Source organism: Megalops cyprinoides, chromosome 14 (genome assembly GCF_013368585.1).
Source record: "Megalops cyprinoides isolate fMegCyp1 chromosome 14, fMegCyp1.pri, whole genome shotgun sequence".
Taxonomy (NCBI): Eukaryota; Metazoa; Chordata; class Actinopteri; order Elopiformes; family Megalopidae; genus Megalops; species Megalops cyprinoides.
Window position 1 is genome coordinate 10,958,587 of NC_050596.1, and position 22,120 is coordinate 10,980,706.

At 45.5% G+C, this 22,120-nt stretch overlaps 1 protein-coding gene across 1 annotated transcript; it reads right to left on the minus strand.

The window, feature by feature from the left end:
- Positions 1-3,303: 3,303 nt before the first annotated feature.
- Positions 3,304-22,035, minus strand: sucla2 (succinate-CoA ligase ADP-forming subunit beta). Its single transcript, XM_036545864.1, has 11 exons — positions 21,925-22,035; positions 18,223-18,412; positions 15,161-15,260; positions 14,544-14,706; positions 13,644-13,772; positions 13,299-13,437; positions 9,372-9,533; positions 8,833-8,975; positions 8,175-8,295; positions 6,736-6,824; positions 3,304-5,365 (listed from the first exon to the last, which is right to left on the minus strand). The coding sequence occupies exons 1-11, from the start codon at positions 22,006-22,008 to the stop codon at positions 5,291-5,293; spliced, it is 1,395 nt and encodes a 464-aa protein (XP_036401757.1). The 5' UTR covers positions 22,009-22,035; the 3' UTR covers positions 3,304-5,290.
- Between the last annotated feature and the right edge of the window lie 85 nt (positions 22,036-22,120).

Consider the following 22,120-nt stretch of genomic DNA (forward strand, 5'->3'; position numbering starts at 1 on the left):
CAGATAGGGGTTACATGCTCAGAAATGGTTCCCAGGGTAAGATATTAATATTCTTTCAGAGACAATCAAAAGCTGTGCACTGTATGAATGCTAAGAAATGGGGAGACAGATGTGAATATGAGGAGCTCTGAAGCAGAGTCCTTCAGACCCCTCTGGATGAAGCCTGTCTGTTATTCTGTCTGCCTGCAGCCTCACTGCCTCATCCTTGATGCCACACATGGTGTGGAGTCTGGGATGCCTCTTCTCTTAACCCCTCCCGATCTCATGTGCACACCCTGCCCAAAAAACAAAGCAAATTGACAAGTCCTTTCATGGACCATCATTAGTGCTTGTCCTGCACTTTTGTGACAATCCATCAGCTCCCTTGTCAAGGACTGTGTGTTTTTATTTGATTTGACACCCTTCCCTCTGTGATTCAGGTAACGTTCTGACACAAGCAAAAAGAGCTCACTCCTCCTTCTAACCAACCAGCTGATTGCACATGTGCTTATGCCTGGCAACTTACATAACCTTTATTTTGTGAAATCTTTGTAAAGAGCATTATTAGTGAAGGAATGAAAGTGATTAAGCAGCCCTTTTTTCATGGCAGGGACAGCGCAAAGAGCTGACAAACCTTACCGACAGGAGAAACTTACCAAGAGACCCCACAGAAAGATCAGAGTCTTCTGACAGCGCCTTTCACATCAAACACAGCCATCTGTGACATCTGGGGTAACAACCCAAAAAAAAAAAAACTCAAGTACAATTCTATCCTGTCATACTTTTCCTCCCATTTTCCTCCCATGCCAATTAGCCAACTTCCTGTCATTTCTCTCTCTGACACTGATGGCTCTGGAAGAGTGTGATCCATCAGCTGTCATACATTACAGATGGGGACATGATGTGTCCCCATACAACAAAAACAATATATTCAGAATCTGTTTTCAAGAATACATTTTAGCTCAAAAAATACATTTAAATTATGTAAATTATTGCCATTTGGTATATTGCTTTCCATTTTTGCCTTGTATTAATATATTTTAAATATATTTGCAATATATTCTTGGGCTTAGCAACATATTTCTCAGTATATTACAGTAAATTTCATTTTCGTGTGAAAATGCTGAACTGAGCGAATGGGCACACGTGCACCTGCGACCTCTCGCACTGTTGTCATGGGAGCAGCCAACGAAGTAATGGCTCAAACTCTGCAGCCCTCCTACTTTGGTTGTGTAAATCCGCATTGCGTGTAGAACTGAATTGTGGGATCTGAGAGGTTGTCAGAGCAGCCGATGTCCCCGGCAGCGCGACAGCGCAGTTCCAGCAGGGTGTACCGGGCTCCTCACCGGGGGGGAGGAGCTCTGGGAATGTAAGCCTCCAGGACGCGGACTCAACGCTGCTGTTTGTGTTACAGTGCCAGGGAGTAAACACACGCGCACATACGCGGCGTTCAGGGCGGACACCAGCGTCACGGGCTTCACGCCTCACTTTCGAGAAGCTGAGCCATTCGTTTCTCAGGAAAAAAAAACTCCCAAAAGCCCCGGCTGAGTGCTCTAGAGGGACGGTAAAGTCTCAGACAGAGGACATGCCAAATGAAATCAGCCCCTGCCACTTCTGCTGTTAGAACGTGGTCCTGCCTAAATTGCTGTGACTCGCTACTTGTGTTATCCGTCGCTGCAAAGGAAATACTAACAGTCAGAGCACCCTTGGCAGGGAAGTACAGACAGTAAAAATGGCTTGAAAGTGCCATGCTCATTAGTCATAAATCAGGCTTGAAACTCAGCTCATTCAGAAAAATGTCCATTTGAGACTGGATGTTTAGTTCATCCACACCAAACTCCAGCAAATGTCCTGACCCTCATCCAGACAAGGATGATGACCTCGTAAGCCTCTGCATATTACAAAGCATACAAATATATCCAGATCTACAATACAATATTACTTTCTTTTACCGCAGCTGGTGTCTAATCAGGCCACCAGAGCCGGGCTCCTGCAATTAAACCCTTTTAATCACTTCTCAAAAGGTGTCAAAAGCATCAACAATTCATGGTGTTCAAGCAATTACGAGTTCAAAAGAGTACGTCAAAGGATTTTTACAGTGCATAAGCGTGTGCGGGGGTATATAAGGACAGCAATGGGAAGCTCCCTTTCTGTCCCACGAGATTACAGTGACTGTTCAATGCCTCAGATGCACTATGGGATTAGCAACACGCTGTGATTGCCGCACGAATCGTAGAGCTCACCTGTATGCATAAACACTCATTGCTTTAAGTAGCGATATGGAAATTCATAAATATTGCTATAATAATATTTGTTCCACAGCGGTGTCTGCTGTCGGTGGTGTGTGAAAACGGGCATCTCTGAGGACCTTCCCTGTAAACCCTCCGCCCCCTCTAATGGAAACTGGAATTGAAAGGTAAAAAAAAAAAGTGAAACTGTAATTTAAATTAGTTTCAGTTGTTCGGGGGAGACAAAAAACTCAAGCAGCGCTTAAATCCGCTGTTCAGTAAGGCCTGACATTTCGCCACTGCGAAGTTAATAACGGGTGATTGAGTCTGGCTCTGTGACCGCGGCCGAGTTTCGGCAGTTAAAAAGGTCAGCATCCTAATTCTCATGCTGGCTACTTGAGTGAGTGACGGAGCTGCGAGACAGCACCACAGACCTGCGAGGGCTATTAAACCCTGAGAGACGCGGTGAGAACAGCGTGAGCTGGCCTCGGCTACAGTCCCCTGTGCCGGCATCCTGTTTCTTTCCATTTTTTATCATGTGCTGGAATGGGAAAATATCACATAGCACGGCTTACATTTTCCACAGGCAGAGGAACATATGTGTATGTGTGTACGTACATATATTTAACCCATTTACACAGCTGGATGTTTGCTGAGTCAATTCAGGTTAAACCCGTTTTTTTAAAGGGTACAAGTGCAGTGCTCCACCTGGGACTCAACTTGCAACCTTCAGAGGTTGAGGACGCTGACCTTCTAGAAGTATCAGATGAGGGCTTTTTTTCTAGGTAATTACAACAGACTTATTTTTTCATGATCTGAAAAGACATTGCCTGGGATGCTTTAATGAGGCATTGTGAAACTATCGGAAGTTCATTTAAAAAAAAAGAAAACAATAAATAAAAAGAGCTGAGGATTTCTTTAAAAAGCATACAGTGGCTTATATTATCTTGAACAGATAATTATTGAGACTTCAGGATAAATTGAACCCATTACACTTCTCGTACCAAAAGAATAACATACAAACAATGGAAAGGATTTCCGCTCCATGGATGTGTGGGCTCTTTAAATAAAACAGCGGGGCACATTTTGTGTTCTATGCATTTAATAGTTTCCTTCACTCCACCCCCTAGCCTCAGAGAGGCTTAAATATTTTACAGAAGAGAGAAGTGGTCCTGTTATTTACAAGAAAACGAAGCGTCTTACATTTGCTGTAAAGTGCTGTTCGGTGGGAGAGATACAGGACGGAGAGCAGTAGTCTGGAAAATGTGCGTCTTTAATTCCTTTCTTTACAGCAGCCGGGGCAAACATCAATAAGTGAGCGATACAACAAGGGTCTGCTTGATAAGGTGGCAGGACCAGGACACAACAGGCTTTCGCTGTTAGAGTGTTAACTGTCGGAGGGGGGTGCTGGGGTGAAACAGCCAGTTTCCACAGTTGATATTTCTCCTGTCGGAGAAGCTATTCCGGTACCTCAGTCAACAGTATTTCCAGAGTGCTTGCGTGATTTCCCAATCATGTGGTAAATTCAAGTATATTTTCATAAACATTTAAGATTCAAAAAAAGAAGGAGGAAAAACAAGGGTATGCTGAATGAGTTGTGACAGTGAAAACTGGTGGAGAAGGGCTGACAAAAATGAATCACAAGGTCATGTTAGCAAAACAACCACAATTGTACAAACAGCTTTATATGAATAAAACTGCTATGAATGGTTATGGTTTCTTTTGGAAGAACACTGTTACAACTTAAAGGTGAGCACATCTAGGATTTGCCTTTCTTAAACTTCAGATTACGGCTCTGAAAATCTCCCAAAGATTTACGGCAAAGGAAAGCTTTTATATTTCTGTCAGACATTCTACATTTCCAACAGTAATACTCTGTTTTACTAACTATCTATCACTATTGTAACTGTAGAGAAGAATACTTTTACTTATACATAACTGGAAAAAAGCCAGAAGAAAACTCAGTATTTATGGATTACCTGGGCTGCAATGCTGAGAGTCATATATACAGATAACCGTTATTTAGCCAAAGGGTACTTCTTTACAATCAATAGTCCTAATCCAGTGAGCTGCCAGTAATGTAGGCCTGACTTCCTCTTCCCCCTGCATCTCCACTCATCACTCTCTCCAAATCCAGCAACAACCAAAGGCACATCTGACTGACAGTGGTGGGGTGGGTAACTCTCCATCAGGATCCCCTCACTCTGGACCAAAAACAAGTTGGAATTTGGAATTTTGCATATTTTCTCCTCAAGGCAGAAACCCCCTCTGAGTGCCATGTTTCCAGTGATGGGAACACCTTAACTCCCAGGAGACAGCAGTACTGTGTAACTGTGTGTGTGTGTGTGTGTGTGTGTGTGTGCGCCACACAGTGATACAGCATTGGGGAAAGTGATTTAGTTCATAAATACCACAGTTCCTCTCGAAAGGAGAATCGGTGTTAATTACACGCTTTGGGGTGAACCCAATCAGACTATAATTAGTGAGTATAAATAGTACCAATTCATACCGTCTCTCACTTTTTTTTTTTTTCTATAAAGTCAACAAAGCAAGAGCTGAACGGGCACCGTTTCACATCTGCTGCGTGGTTTCGTCTGGATTTTCACCTCCTAGCGCTAAAACGTCATCACCGCGGTAACCACTCAGTCAGTCAATGAGTAAGTTAGCAGGGAAGGGAGACTACCTTTTCCACCCTTGGATCTTCCAGTACCAGCCAAGTATTAAAAATAAGCCTGACAATGAATCAGCACAGCAAACAGACTTGTAGGGCCTGGAGATGAAGCGCTCACCTGCAGGGGTTTAACATCTGAATGGAGCAGCAGAGGAGATACGAGAGGCTACTCTGTCATGGAAGCACTGACTTCAGTTAGCGAGGGCAGAGAGACCCACAAATACAGAGGAGGCAGCCATGCTGTTTTTACCAAAGTAAAGCCTGTTGCATATGACCTATGTAACGCAGGTTGATATCATGCCACCGAACAAAACAATTTAAAAAAAAAAGAAAAAAAAAGTGTTGAACTGAACAGTATTTGGGAGGAATCTCTACAGCTAGGTCTTTTTGCTGCTTGAGAGGAGGGCAGTGTTTAGATGGGGAGCTGGAACTTGACGTCCACCTGGGCTTCCTTTGCCAACGAAACGATTTCAGAGAGCTTTACAACCTGTAAATAAAGGGGAACATACAGCTTTACAAACTGTAAATAAAGAGGAACATACAACTTTACAATCTGTAAACAAAGGAGAACAGAGAGCTTTATAACTTGTAAACACAGGGGAGCAGACTTTACAACCATTATACATTACATTTGCATTTGCACATTTTCACTAAAAGATGCATAGGTTAACAGTGGGCTTTACAACCTGTAAACAGTAAGAAACAGACTTTACAACCAGTAAACAGAGTAATAGAGACCATTATGACCAATAAACAGAGGAACGGAATTCTCAGTCTGTAAACCCAGTTTACAGTTTTACAACCTGTACACACAGATTTCAAAGCAAGGGCACCTCCAATAAGTCAGAACTTTATCCACTTTATCTTTATCTAATGCTGGAATTATGTGACAATAAACAAGTACATCATACATTAGCTATGAACATAAGAGAACGTAGTCAATGATGTAAACTCAATGCACGTATACATGTCACCCTTGTTTTGGGAAATGCTTCATTTGTATAGCTATACACGTATTATACACTTGCTTACAAATGTTCATATTCTGCCCAGCAAAGTTATACTTTTGAATAAGCATGGATGGAAGCGCATATCAACTATCTTACTAGAGAACAGCTCTACTTTCCCAACACAGCTCACTAGCTAGACAGTTTAAATGACTGAAAGCATGAAAATGTGCTCAGCAGTCCTGAGTAATAGTCCCAAATTCTAAAATACAGGGTTTTAAGTTTAGTTGCATGGTTGTGTGTAACTAAATTGTTTGGAAATAACTACTTGCTGAATTGTGTGAGCTGAGAAATGCCAGGACTGAAGTATTTCTCGTGATTCCAAGTTAATATTCTCAGGGAAATAATTACAAAAAGAAATATATTTCTAAACTACACAACCTTTTGGCACACAGGCATTGGAGATTTCTCTGTTTCTAAATTTAATTCACCTGGCACGCATTCAAAATTTTGGATGTTTCATGCGCTCAGGATGTGTACAAGTGCTTGTTAACTGAAAATACACTTCCTAACATTAATTACTGGCTCCACAGTTACCCCAAACAAAGAAATAATGCTCGTCCTCCTCATCACATTTCAAATTGCTCCTGTCATTTCCTCCCAAACACCACCTCGTTTGGGAAGCGTTTGTCTATGTTGCGAACATATTATGAGGAAGCATTCATTCCTAATGGAGAGATCGAGGGAGGTTATGTTACGCTACGTGACCTGGAGCAGGGCTCTGGAAACACATGCTATCCCAAACGCCCTTCATCATCCCGCACGGCCAACACAAACAAGAGGGCTGGGGCGGGGGGGTACCACAGAGAGGTGCACGTAAGCACTGTACGAGGAACACTTAGCAGCCTACCATTTTCGCCGCTTCGTCCAGGTCGTCACAGGCCAGAATCTTCAGGGGGCTGGCGGCGATGAGCGCTTTCGCGTCGTCCACCCGCGTCCCTGCGAAACAACCCATTAGCACCCATTAAGACCAGCTTATAACACTACGCTGCTACGTTCTCTCAGTCTGCTAAAAGAGCAGCTCACTCACTCACTCACTCACTCACTCACTCACTCACTCACTCACTCACTCACTCACTCACTCACTCACTCACTCACTCACTCACTCGGTGGCCCCCTCTGTAATAACAGCGCCGCCGTTTTACCGCCAGACTGCGAAAAAGGCGGTAATGAAGCGCCCCGCGAGGACGGCCGCTGCCGACGAGTGCCGCCTGCTCCCGCTCCCGCTTATTGATTTTTTTGAAATATTCTTCGCTATTTCTTTCCGCTTCTAAATGCGCCTTCCTGTGCAATCAAAGCAATCGCACAGGTCTGGCAAACACGGCAACGGGATGTAAGTGTGATTGAGTACCGCGCGGATAATGATGGTGTAGAAGCCACAGACGCACAGGCAATCAGTGAGAGCAGAAAAGGAGAGGAGAGGAGAGGAGCACAGAGGAGAAGAAAGGAGAGGATAATACAGTAGAGTACAGTAAAATAGAATATAGTAGAGAAGAGAAAAGAAAAGGAGAAGAAAGGACAGAAGAGGACAAGATAGAGGTGAGGAGAGGGGAGAAGAGAAGAGACGAGAAGAGGAAAGGAGAAGAAAGGACAGAAGAGGAGAGGAGAGGAGAGAAGATAATAGAAAAGAAGAAAAGAAAGGATAAGAGTCAGATTAAAGGGTCACCAGTGGCCCTTCCTGTCGCATTATCATTAATCATCATCATCATTACTGACTGTCTTGGCCGTTGTCTGGAGGCGCACGGAAACCAAGCCTTCAAAAAACAGAGACGCTACAGCGCCACACGATTTGTCACAGTAAATCACGGCGCGCGGGCCAGATCGCCCGTCTCCGAGGCAGCAGTGCGGAGCGGCACCCCTCAGATGCAGGGGGCCCCGGGGCAGAGAGAGGCCGCCCTCCGTCATTTAAAGGCCACGATGCTCTGCTAGCGCCACCCCCACCCCACGTCCCCCGCCCCACATCCACTTTGCTTCCCCAGGAGCGATCCTCAGATCCAACTGACAGGGGCCATCAGACTTGAAGGTGACATCTGCCCGGTTTCTGAGGTAAGTATCCCCCAGCAAGACATAAAAGCAGCAGCCGGCCACAGGTGCAAAGTTCCGGTAAGGGGAGATTATCCGGAAACCTGGCAAGTCGCCCCACCAGACAATCCTGGTAATCCTGCTAATATCCTCACACAGAACTTTCCGCTCTGAGCGTGTCAGATAGGTGCTCTCCAGCCTGAGGGCAACAGGACAGATCCGGGCACGGCAGAGGAGGGTGACCGTGACGGCGGGGGCGCCCTTTACCTTGTAACCGAACCACGATGGGGATTTTCAGGTCCAGATCTGTGACGGCCATGATGATCCCCTGCGCGATGACGTCGCATCTCATGATGCCGCCGAAGATGTTTACCAGGATGGCCTGTACCTGTTACACACAAGCACAGAAATAGCACTGAGAACCCGTCTGAGAGTCTCAAACCCAGCCCTCGGCACAAATCATATTGGTCAGTGAGGCCAGGCATTGGTGGAGTGGCCCAGTGACAGGACATACTGTGAAAATAATGACTCCTGTCACTCCTCCCCTAATTTTACCCATAAATTGTAAATCTACTGTGATTGTACCCACTGGGGTGGCAGCGTAGCATTGTGGTAAGGAGCGGGGCTTGTACTGAAAGGTTGATAGTTCAATTCCCCACTGGGGCGCTGCTGCTGTACCCTTAGGCAAGGTACTTAACCCACAATTGCCCTGGTAAATATCAAGCTGTATAAATAGATAAAATTGCTTCCTATGTAAGTCCCTCTGGAAAAAAGCATCTGCTATATGACCATAATGTAATGCAATGTAAATCACTACAAATGCGATTCACACCTGTGCCCCCAATACAGCACATTACACCCGTGAGACCATGAGTGAGTGATCCTATTTGTTAAGACCTCCCTTGCTCGGCACAGCCTCCCTTACCCTTTTGTCTGAGGTGATGAGTTTGAAGGCTTCTGTTACTTGGTGTGCTGTGGCTCCACCCCCGACATCCAGGAAGTTGGCGGGAGTGCCTCCATGGAGTTTGATTATGTCCATGGTGGCCATGGCCAGCCCAGCACCATTAACTGGAAGCACACGGACACAAGAGTACACACACAAAAACACACGCACACACATACACGCACGCATGCACACACAGACAGACAGACACACGCACACAGACAGACAGACAGACAGACACACACACACACACACTGTACATTGATTTTCATTTCTTTTTGTAATCTTTAAAGCAGACACAGCAACGTTAGAGGATCCATACCAGGAATACATTTAAACTACATTTAAAACAAATAAATCATTTTAACATAATACATAATGTTGCCATTAAGGACCATTGTTAAACTCTATGCGCACTTCAGTATGATTCATGATGTTTTGAGGTATAATTACCATACACAGAAGCAATGCAATGGATGAGCGGCGTACAGAATACAGTGTGTCAGAGAGGGCGGACTCACCCAGGCAGCCGATGGTGCCGTCCAGCCCGATGTAGTTGAGGTCGGCTTTGGCCGCCTGCCGGTCGCGCGCGTCCTCCTGGCTCCAGTCCCGCATGTCGAACACCTTCTTCTGCCGGTACGCGGCGTTAGAGTCGAAGTTGATCTTAGCGTCCATGCACATCACTGCGGAAGAGCGAACACGCAGGCCGGTTATTACACAGGTTTAATGTTGTATAACAAGACACAGGCCTGTAACTACACAGGACTGTCTCTTTATAACATAACTTAATCTTGTTATTACATGGGATTTTCACAGTAGAAGGAAACAAAAGCTCTGTTATTACACTGCATTTTAACTGTGGAAAAAGAAAAATCCAGGCCCTGGGGAGGTGTATTCCAGCAGTTTTATCAGCTGTCTTTAATTTAGAGAGGCTCAGAACTTGATAAGTGTGTTAAACTCTCACAGTTGATTCAAGCCTGCCACAAGGTGGGTAAAGGGACCGAGGGAAGATGGTGGTTAGATTCATGTGACACATATACACTCCTGTAGGCGTAGAACCAGACGGGTAAAAACTCAAAAGATGAGGAAAAAAGTATTTTCCTTCATCAGCTACTATGATATGGTAACACTGAATGTAGTCATCAGCACTTCCACTGCTATGGGATTTTAGAGCTTAAAGCCTCATCCATATTACCACTCCTGTGAAATGTAACCTGCTTATGTAGTTCACTGTGTAAGAGCTGCAGCCCATACCGCGGGGCCTTGATACCACAAACGCCAATGCAGGAAACAATGAATGATGAGAGGGGGGAGGGAGTGCTCCCGTGCCCGTGATGAGAATCAAGCGCTAATGACAGCCGATTCGCAGCAATAACCTCACGCTGGTCTCCGATTCGCTCTTCTGCGAGAGCTGTGTGTGACTGACAGCCCCGCAGGTGTCGGTGCACTGGTAAAATGACGGCACCTGGAGCGCGAGGGCCAAACCACGGCGGAACACACGCTCACCGCCCACGCTCCTGACCCCAGAGGCACTCCGCAGCAGCGGGCAGAGCTCACAGAGACACCCTGGAAAACCATTCGCACGGGACGGGCTTTTTCTCACGCTCTGGAATACGCCCGCGTGACTGCACACATGCATGCCCTGTGTACAGCTGAGTAGCGTACGGAACATACAGAAATAGCTGGAATAGAATGACACCCGAATCTGACCGAGGGGGGTGTAATCAGAATTACTGGAAAGAGAGAGGGGGAGTCACCTCCACTGATCCAGAAGGCAGAGACGGGACTGCCGCATTAAAAAATATCACAGAAATTCTCTGCTATCTCGTCATATACAGGCCTGCGTCAGCCTCACAGTGCTGCAATATGGAGAGTCAGACAGGCCAAAAAGCACAGGCAAACACTAACTACACCCGTGCTCTCAGAGAGTCACCAGTAATCTCTTCTAAAATCCAGAGGTCTCTCCACCATCTAATCTCTCAATTATCCCTGAAACCCGTCTCACTTTCTTTCTGAACATTCACTAAGTGAGCTTCCAGTGCATTTCCTCCTTAGATGTAAGCCTGCCGATGAGCCAGAGGTGTTTCCGCACTGAACTAACCCAGACAGACAGCATAATTACCAGCTACAGAAACAGGAGTAGGCTGGCCCGGCGCCCAGGTGAGTCAACTGGAGGTGGGTGTGTTTATCCCATGTTTGAGACTGTGACGGCAGAATCCATCTGCCAGCGCTCAGAAACACAAAAACACCTTGTTTCACAAGTTAGCGGATACAAGTTCTGCAATCTGCTTATTAAAAGATCTAATTACCTGTATAAACTAAGACATTATTTCTTTTTATAGGCTGTCATTGACATTTAGACTGAGCGCCAGTAGTCCGAAGGTTTAGGCTGGTTTTCAGTTCTGGACTCACTGCGCACTGATGTTTACCCGCCGAAGCCATACAGAGTGGGACCCTGACGGTTCCATGGCGATGACTGTCTTTCTGCTGGCATTCTCAGCGTAGGTGACGGCATCGTGAATAACATTCTCAAGGAAAAAACTTCCAACACACCGCGAGTCTCCCCGTCGTTTAAACCAGAAACGTGCTTAACACTACAGCGAAGGGCCAGGCGATGAATCGCAGGTTCGGTGACGCCGTGGATATTGTGACGGAGAACCTTACAGTGACACTGGGCTCCTCCTTTTTGGAATCCTTTCTCGCCTTTTCTGTAGCAGGACATTTCCTCAGAAGATTTCAGGGAGGACGGCGTGTCGGGTTGACGGCAGCGTACAGTACAGTGGGAAAACTACAGAAGCACACCGCTGAGCAAGACTGCAGAGAAACAGTGGCAGGCCGCCACACATTCTCATCTAATTCGGCTCCCACTGACAATTCCAGTCAAAGCCCGCTGCAGTAACACTCCTCGCTGGACAACAAACCAACAATTACCGCCTGTGCTGGATGCTGTATCCACATCCTGTGATCTTTGCCCTGTTGTCTCACCGAAACAGCGCCAACAACAGCACAAGCATAACTGTGCGTGTCACGCTGGGAGTGAATGTGTACATTTGCATTATTTGCATTAGAAGGGGGCATAGGCTGCTGTGGGCTACACCAGAGAAGTTCCAGGAAGATCCATGCTGCAGCAGCACTTGGACAGTAGGCAAGAACCCATTAGTTTAAATGCAAACCATCAAACCGGGCCTTACTACAATGGCAAGCAAAGAGTTAAGGCCTCACAGAAGAATAGAGGAAGCAACATAGTCAGGGAACTGGATTTGCGACCAGGAGGACACGGGTTCAAAGACCTGGTGATGCGCTGCTTCAGTAAAACTACCCAGCGATATGCACACGTGCCATGCAAGCAAAAGCTGTAAGTGTGCACTGAGGTAAAGGATAGCCTTTTGCTAAGGAAGTGATGAAACGTAAAAATGACAGAAATTGCTGGAGGAAGGTACCAGTGACGGGAGCCTGTCAGGAGAAAGAGGGTTCGCTTCTCAGAGACTGCAGCTCCTCTTCCACCTGAAGGCAAACGCTGACTTTCACTTCCATCCTCCCTCTCTCTCCCTCTCTCTCTCTGAGGTGGGCCTAAAGGGTAATTAACACAGTGATTCAGACCTGTCTGTGGCTATCAGAGTCCTCACATTGCCCGCTGCCTTCCTTGCGATTTCGAACAAACAAGCCTGACCGCTCGGAAAAGTTCACCGTTTTAAAATGCCTCTGCAGGACAGGCCATGTGCACCTACGGAGCCAAATAAACACGGGCTCAGACTCACACCGAGACGGTCACCTTGGCCGTGACCTGGCTCGGAGGGATCTTTAAATACCATTTCGGAGGAAACTCATGAGTTGCTCCCTCTCTGAGGAACTCATTTAAACTCCCCTGCCCTGCTCTGCCATTTCCTCTGCATAACTCTGCTGTACTCCACACAAATCCCTCCTCTGCTTTACTGTCCTCTCCAATGGAGTTCCCCCAGCTCTGCACGTACTGCTGCACACCGGCCTCAGGTGCAAAGCATCGTGGGAAAGAGGCCACACACTGGGGCCTTGGCAGTGAAGGAGGGGTCACAGTGGTGTGTGTGTCTGTGTGTGTGTGTGTGTTTGTGAGTGTGTGTGTGTTTGTGTGTGTCTGTGTGTGTGAGAGAGAGAGAGAGAGAGAGAGAGAGAGAAGTAGAGAAGGCAGATGTGTTTGTCACATTTAAGAGACAGGTGACTGCATCCATGTCCGAGGGTATGATTAACTGTGTGTGAACGTGTGTGTGCGTGTACCAGGTGCAAAGCATCATAGCAGAGAGGCCACAGATTGGGGCCTTGACAGTGAAATAGGAGTCACAGTGGTGTATGTGTCCGTGCGTGTGCGGGAGAGGTAAAGCAGGCAGATGTGTATAACACATTTATTAGACAGGTGCGTGACTCTCTGTACATGTGTACAGTGTGAGTGAGTGCGTGAATGTGAGCGCATGTACCAATGCCTGAAGAGTCCTCCACCATGGGGTTGATCTCCACCATGGAGGCGTCATATTTGATGAAGAGGTTGTAGAGTTTGATCATGTTTTCTGCGGCCTCGTTTATCAATCCAGGAGGGAAGCCCATCTTCTGTGCCACCTTCAGAGGGTGAGGGGAAAAAAGAGGGAGCGAGACAAAGGAAAAGAAAGAGGAGGTCCTTGTAGTCATCCGTACATACAAGTGGTAATTCACATTCTGCCTGGCAGAGAGAGACGCTCAATGACGTGACAGAAATGAATAGAGCCCACATGCTACACCAAGCGCAACAGCTTCAGCACAATGTATCCACTCTACAGCTACTCTACCCTGACAGCCTGCTCCATCTTGATGCCCTCTACGATGTCGATGGGCTCCTTCACGATGGCGTCAGGGTTCTCTGCCGCCACGTCCTCGATGTTCACGCCTCCCTGAGAGCTGCCAATCAGCACTGGGCCCTGTTGTGTGGGAGGGACAGACATGCATCACTGCCCACAGCATTGCCCAATCAGCAACCAGACCCTGTCCAGAGGAACTCAAATATGATCCAGTTTGCACCAAAGTTGTGAAAGGTTCTGGTATGAACTTTACCACCCAGCGCACAGTCGGACAGAGATGGGGTCACAGTCTCAGAGACATTTAATCCTGAAAAAATTTACTCTGTCACATAATCCTAACAGCACAGCCAGTCACGGTTTTCCAAACAACTTCAATGACCATGAAAACATTTCTTGAAGACACTGACTCACTGAGTCAAGAATTATGGTATGTAATAAATGATTTTCAAGGTGAGGTTAAGATCTCTCCAGTTTTAATTTGTTTAGTTGTCGCAATGCTTCTGACAAAATTTATATTTGCTTCACACAGGAGGAAAACAGAGTCTATCTGAGGTCAATATGACAAAACAAAGATTCAAAGCTGCAGCAGGCTCACTACTTCAGAGGTGGTAGTTTGTTTCTCAGTTTGTGAACACACAACAACAAAAAGGAAGGGGTTCTCTAGTCCCTGTTTGAATATGCACAGGAAAATGGTCTGTGACAGGCAGGAGAGAGCTAATCGTGCCGCTTTACTACCCTGCCATCTAGTGGCAAGAGCCTGTTGTATCTCTTGACCATAGTATTCTACCTTTCCTCTGTTGATTCGGTTTCCTAAAACGAAATCCACAGGCCAGAATATGTATTCACACCCAGGTAGAAAGACAGCGATCATGTGACCCCCAGAGAGCTCACCTGATATGACCTCTCCATGGTGATGGCAAAGTAGTACTCCCTGCGGGGGTACCTGCGCTCGCAGATGAACACCTGGTTGCAGATGCGGCCCTGCTCTCCCGTCTGCTTAGTGAACAGCTTTTGCCCAATCATCTGAGACGAGATGTCCCGGGCCTCCTCCGGCCTGCGCAGGCCAAACACACAAAAACACACACACACGCAGACACACGCACACATACAAACACACACACACACACACACATTATATCTGCCTCTTGCTATTCTAAATAGCTTCATCCACCACCTTACACATTCTTTGTTCCTTTGTTAACTGCATAGCTGGCTACCCCAACATAAATGATACATTGCTGTTCTGAAATGTGTGTGTGTGTGTGTGTGTGTGTGACAGAAGCAGAGAAAGACACAGTCTCCAGAGAATTATTGTGTTGTTTAGTACATCCTTCTTTCCTGTGAACAAAAAAGCATGTTCACACGCCAGGAATGCGGACAGGAAAGAGTTCAGGAATGCACAGATCTACAGATCTGACAGACAGTACAGACTTGATCGGACATGTCAGTCTCAGGTGGGGGGATGCGTGACAGACAGGTGGTGCGGTCTGGCGAACGGCCACACTCACGAGTACACAATCTTCACCCCACCCTTCAAGCCGCCCTCAAAGGTGCCCTTCCCTCGTCCCCCTGCCAAAACCTGCGCCTTCACCACCAAGTCCTTGGAGCCTAAGGCACAGAGAGAGGAGAGGAACAACAGCACACACACAGCACTGTTACAACTCTGAAAAACATTCTAAACACACACACACAAATACATAATACATACAGGCATGTATGCATGCACACACGTGTACACACAGCTGTTACACTGTCAAAGGAGGACTGACTGGGAGAACACGCACATTCACAACTACCCACAAGTATGCACACACGCGTACACACACACACGTACACATACGCACACAGCTGAAAAACAGACGGTGAAAAACACACACGCACGCACACAAATAAACACACAATAAATGCAATTAAAGAACGTTATGTCAATTCATCCAGGTTTAGCAGCGCAAAAGCAATAACGGTTGAGCAATAAAGGAAAGCATGATGTTATTTCACGTCCACGATGACGAAGTCTGCTTGTACACTACAGAGGCGAGGAGAAATTCACTCTATTACTCTTTAGAAGGTATTGATTTCTGCCGTGACATTCATCACAGAGCTTAACAGCTGCCGCTGCCCGAGCGCTGAAAGCAGAGAGATACCAGGCTCCATTTCAGGGTGTGTGAGATAGCGTAACTGACCCTGAAACTCCAGTGCTATATTTACACTGCCTGAGTTAAACACAGCAGCACACAGCGCGTTATAAATAACACGCTAGAGAGAAACGTGCCGGTAGCACTGAGATAGCACCGCACGTTAGCCAGGGTAAACATTTCCTGCCCTATCCTCAAACCTTCCCCCTGAGTTCGCCTGCCCGTCGAGCCGTGCCAACCTCCTCGCTTTCACTGAAAAATCGCAGGCGCTTCCGCACCTCTGTGCAGAGATTTGCACTGGGCAAATGGGCAAGAAATTGTCACTGGCCTCCTTGCTTTGTCTACCACCAAGTACTGTGTGTGCTGGCCACCGTGTTGCAGAAAAGCAAAGCCCTACTGAATCAATTCCCCGATTCCACTCAATTCCATTTCCACAGAGTGTAAGCATGTGGCCAGCCTCTCATTTATTCACGGCAGAAAAAATAAAAGTGGCAGTAGCAACATGAGAAACAGTATCGTTCTCCGCGAACGACCAAAGATTAAAGACGAGGACTCAGTTAAAAAAAATGCCGACATGCTGCCCAGCAGGTGGGAATGGCTGGGTCACGCCCTGACTTTGATCATTTGAATACCCCTCCAAAGCGTTACCCCACACCTTAATCGTAGCGGTTAAAAATATTCTGGAAGCAAGGATGTGAAGTGGAGCTTTTGATTTTAGTCTATATGCAGATAACGGTGATGTAGCAGAACACATTTTTCCAGCAGAACTGTGAAACATACTGTGATTTTTAAATCTATCGTTATTCATTCATTTGGCAGAGGTACTCACTGCACAAGGCCCGCCTGGCAAAACAAACGCAGCGTATACCATTAGAGCTATGAGAACAAAGGCATGCATACAGGAAACAAGTGATAAGGTACCAATGATAAAGAACAATGGCAAGACAATACAACAACAGAGAAACAAGTCCATACACAGTACTTAGCACAATCACCCTTTAAAACATACTGTAATATCATACCAAAGGACATTCCTCACACAGACCCACACGAGCAGCTCCAGGGACATGGTAGCTGCTATGGTTCTGAGATGGGTTCTTTCTAGGCTAGGGCGGTATCAAGGTATTACAATATACCGGGGTATTTAGAAATCCCGAAAGTATAATTTTCAATACTGTCAAAAATACAGACGCTCCTCTTTCTAATGAACTGATATGGAGATGCTGTATTGAGGTGATGTATTGTAGTGCACAGCACACACCACCAGAGGTCAGTCTACTGGCGAGAAAGATGGCGACTGCGAGTGGTGGGGATAACGTTACAGGACTAGTAAAAAAGAAAAATGCCCCTGCCCCTGTTTGGGAGTATTTTGGGTTTCGACCCGATGATAAAGGTGAGCCAGCCATTCCGGATGAAGCTGTCTGCACTATTTGAATATTATTAGAATACTATTAGAATAAATGATTAGGCCTATGCTTGCCGCATAACACCGCGGATTGTCTAAAATTTGTGTGCTATTGCAAAAGCCACAGCATGAGATTGACATTAATTAACAAGGATGGCAATTTGATTAATTAAGTGGCAAGTAATCCCAAAGCTTTCTCTTAAATGTTTCACATTACAGCTTTCTTGTGTTTCAAAATTCAAATTACAAAACGGAGCTAAATATAGTTAAATCGATTTAAATTACTGAGAATAAACTCTTAGGTTAGGTTGAGTGCAATGAACAACAACGTTTAGAACACAGACCTCACAAAAGCTGTGATGTGTCATGAACATTTAACGTAATTTAAATCAATAAATGCCATCCTTGTCCTTCGCTCAAATTAGGTCATTTCTGCTCTATCGGTCTCTCAGCTAATCAATTAAATATGACTAGATATGGAATCATGAAAACACTGCCACATATAACTTTGTCTTGAGATGATGTCTTCCAACTACAAAAGCAGTTTATTAGCCACATGATTTTATTCAACTGCCAGTGTGCCACCACCACCCACACATCATCTCCGTTCAGCCTATTGATATGTCGGCATCCGCTGCGGCAGTGTCATCAGGTCCTCAAGCAAGGTATGCTGAATCTATGGAAGAAGGGCGCTTATGTCCCATCTATTCATTATTCTATGGGCCATAAGTATTCAAACCCAGCAAGATTTGTCTCAGTAGGCTAATTGCATATTAAACACACAGGAATGTAGGCTAGCTAGACAATGTCATACATGCTACAATGACTTCTATCACCAGCAGCACAGCTTTTAGGTTTTTTTTTGTTTGTTTTTTTTTGCACAAATACCGTCATATACCGTATATCCCTGTGAAATGTTGGGAAGGTATGAAGGTATGAAAAAATAGATACCGCCCAAGTCTAGTTCTTTCCTTTATTGTGTAACATGGCTGCTGTGTGTGTGTGCAGCTCTGCACGTTCTAGGCCTTACCGATCTGCTTGGCAACAGAGTAGGCCTCTTCGGGGGTGCTGGCCACCATGCCCACAGGCACGGAGATGCCCGCTTCCTTCAGCAGGCCAATGCTCATGTACTCATGGAGGGAGAGGTTCCTCTGCTGCTGTAGCTGGGGTGTCTGCTGCGCTCCATGGCTCCCGAAAAGGCCGGACGTCCCTCCTAGCACCTACAGGGGGAAACACCATGGGTACTGCTTAATTAACATAGCGCTCCCTGGGGGTACGGTGGGCTGCCTGGATGACTCAAACTCTAGGGGATGGCTTGGTGTTAATTACTGTTACATCACCCATTTCAGGGTTTTTTTCTTTAGATGCCGTCGCCCAGGGCAACTCACAATGCCTGCACTTTTACCCACTTTTAAACAGTCAGCGTTTATTTACAGGATCAAACCAGACACAACCTTCCTCAATGCCGTGGCAGCTGCAACAGCAAATCTAGGATTCATACCTATTACACTCAGGTTGCATGCGCTTTCCAAAATGCTGAACATTAGCAATATTTTAATATTGTACGCTACAGGCAACATAACATTGTACAATAATTGTACATAACATTATATGTGTAGCTAAAGGACAACAATGAACAAAATAAATAATAAAGACCTGCTTCCCTAATTTGAAGCAGCAACTTATTCGTTTTACACAATCTTCATTCAAAATATGATTCTCTGGGCCATGCTGAAAGTAAAAAGAGAAATCTTCACAATGATTCTTTGTGAACTAGAGAATACATATCTGCTTCAATTGTTATATAAACAACAGCAATCTGTCGTTTCACTGTTTTGCGATTTCTTTTGAGCGAGAGACATTCAACAGGGTCACGCCAGTGCCCTCTTAACCCCCAACTGAAAGCTGACCCAGAGAGAGAGGACGGTGGTTTAAATAGTGCAGCTAACTCAGGGATCCTCCAAATAAAGACCTGGCATCTGCCTTAACCTGCCCTCTGTTCTGTGGACATAGTAAACAACCATACAACACTATCACTGCACTGACCTAATATCTCAGGATAGAAAAGAAATACTGCACTCATGCAAACATTTTTCCTCCTAAGCATTTTCCCCCATCTCAAATGTATCTGAATGAAACATGACAGCCATGTACACCAGCAATGGCCAAATTTATACAAGTAGGCTAGCTATCGTGTAAAAGACCACGTGCATACCTATCAGTCACTGGACACACGATGGTGGGAGAAGTAAGTGAAGCTGCAATAATGTCACCTTCACAATGAACAACTCTCCTGAACATGGAGGTCTTCGGTGGAAACCGCACTGCAGGTAATATTCTAGAGTACCTCCAGAGGATGGCAAGACACTGGCAAACTCAAGACAGGAGCAGGTTCTCAGTGGAATTACACTGCAGCTGATACGGTCAGGGCAATGTTTGATGCAGGTATAGAAATATCAGAAGTACAGCTGGTGCACTGCAGTTAGTGGTAAGAGGGTCAGTCAAACTGAGCCAGGGAATTTGCACCGTGTTCAAACTGACTAAATTTGCATTTGCATGTTGCATTTGCATGTTGGTCAGAGAAAATGACACAAAATGGGAACAGCCTGGTCTCCTGGGTGATGTTTTGCCACATGAAGTACCTACACAATATTCTCAGGTGAAAAATGTATTCGCATTTGTTGCAGCAGAATTTTGACATATTATGAGAATGTGCAAGGCTCTGAAGGAGTTCATTAGCAAACCATCAATGAGATTAGGTGACTACTGTGGCAAAACAAAACCACCAAAGCCTCTTGAGAAAGCATAGTGACTGGGCATCACTGTCCTCAGTCATCCACTGTTCACCAGTTCTGCCTTCAGCTCTGGGGGAAATTAACAGGGCGGAGGCAGTGCAAGCTTTGCCTGAAGGTTAGCAGCTCTCTGCTTTGGAACAATGTTAAACAGACACTTTGAGCCCGTCTTTGATGTCAGCAACTCCCGCGTGAAGGCCACTCTTTTGGATCCCAGGCTTAAGACAGTGCCAAAGCTGCCTGACGAGCCAGTGTTTGCAAGGTTACGGGGTGAAGTGACGGGTGGCTGGATCATATGCTGAGGCCAACTCATCGCACAGCAGCTGTCGCTGATTTGGCATCAACAGAAGAGAACAGTGGACATCTTGACACAGGGGGGCAGAGAGTCTAACAGGGTTTTGGGGAGAAAAACTAAATCTGGCCATGGCAAATCCTAATGAATGTGACAAAAACCAGCCTGACAATTTCACAGGAAGCTGTCTTGTAGGTATTTGCCTGGAGGAGAGAACCACTGAACCACTGCCATAGCATCCTGTGGTTATGTGCTGGTTGGAAAAAAGTCAGAAAAGCACCCAGCGTTGGCACGTAGGGCATTGACTGTACTGGTCCTCCAACTGGTGTGTATTCAGAGAGACTCTGCGGCACAGCTGGGTGTGCCCTTTCGCCAAACAAATCCACACTGCTTCCTGTTACTACACAGAAGCTCCTTTTCACAGAATCCAGTTTAGGGAAGTTTGGGTTTTTTCGCAAAAGTGAGTGTTTCCTGGGATCTTTTACAGAACATTTTGTTCTTAACGTAAAACAAGGGAAAGGCTGAAATTTAAAGTACTGCAGAAAATAACCATTTTTTAAAATGAGATGCCCATAAGTATCTCTAGACGTTCAAATATTATCCTACATGGAGTTATTACAATAATATATATTAAACCCTTCAGAGCTCTTTAAGACATAACTCCTGAACTAAATATGAAGAGACAGTTTTCGCATCGTATTAAACCATATTAAACCCAAAATTTCCAATCATATCGATTGTTGCTTAGTGTATGTGCTCATTTTATAGCATCAAAACATATTTATTTCCAGTTTCCAAATCACATCACATATCCTTTTAAATTGTTGACGTAATATAGACGCTTTTTCACAGAATTATAAGTCTGTACAATTATAAACTGGGGCAGTCAAATTGCTATCATAACCCCAACGCACAAAAAAGTTTTTCAAAAAAATGTTCTACCGATTATTATGTATGCCCGTACTAATTATTACGATGGGCGTGGCCGTCCGAGCACTCACCTTTAAACCAATCCAACAAATACAGGAACAGTTCTTTTGATCAACAAACGCATACAGAAAATCGCTAGCTACATGAACTCTCAATAAGTCCCAAAGGCCGCCAATTAATGTGCCTCACCAACAGCTTTACTATAACTCTAAGTTGAGTCTGCATTTACATTCAGTGTTAGTACAATAATGAAGCTTTTCGCATGGTGTATCAATTAATGAATTGTTTTCGATAAAGCTAGGCAGCTAAGGCTACCATCCTGGATTACAGTAACGTTAACAGTAACGTTCGTTTGTTAGAGGTCAAGTTTAATAAAGGAAATTCTGAATACAATTTTACTGAGCTTGCTACTGTGAAAGCTGGAAAGCCAACTACAATATCCAGCTAGCTGTGTAAGTTACGAGCTTTCCAAAGACAACCGTTTTCATACGTGTAACTGCACTAGTGACCGTGACAAAACATATCTAGCTAGCTAACCAGTACTTCCCAATACCTGTCATGGACACAGGCGATTTTGGCACTGAGCAAGGATGGGTTAATGTCAAATGTGACCCTGTCACTTTAAAGACATTTTCAGACATAAGGGATTAACAAATGAAAGTACCGTAAGACCGATCACCATCCGGGAGTATATAAGTGAAACTCCGCATCAACAAACCTTAGATGCAGAGCTGAGAGCTGCCCTGGACCCAGAATTTCTTAGTCCAGCAGACAACCGGCCGCAGATCAGGGACGCCGCCATGATTCTCTCTCCATCTAGTCGTAGAAAAACAAATCACCGATTGCACATGCGCAACAGCCTGCTACATTTGAGCATGCGCATCACAACCAACTTCAGCTTTCTGTTTTGCGCA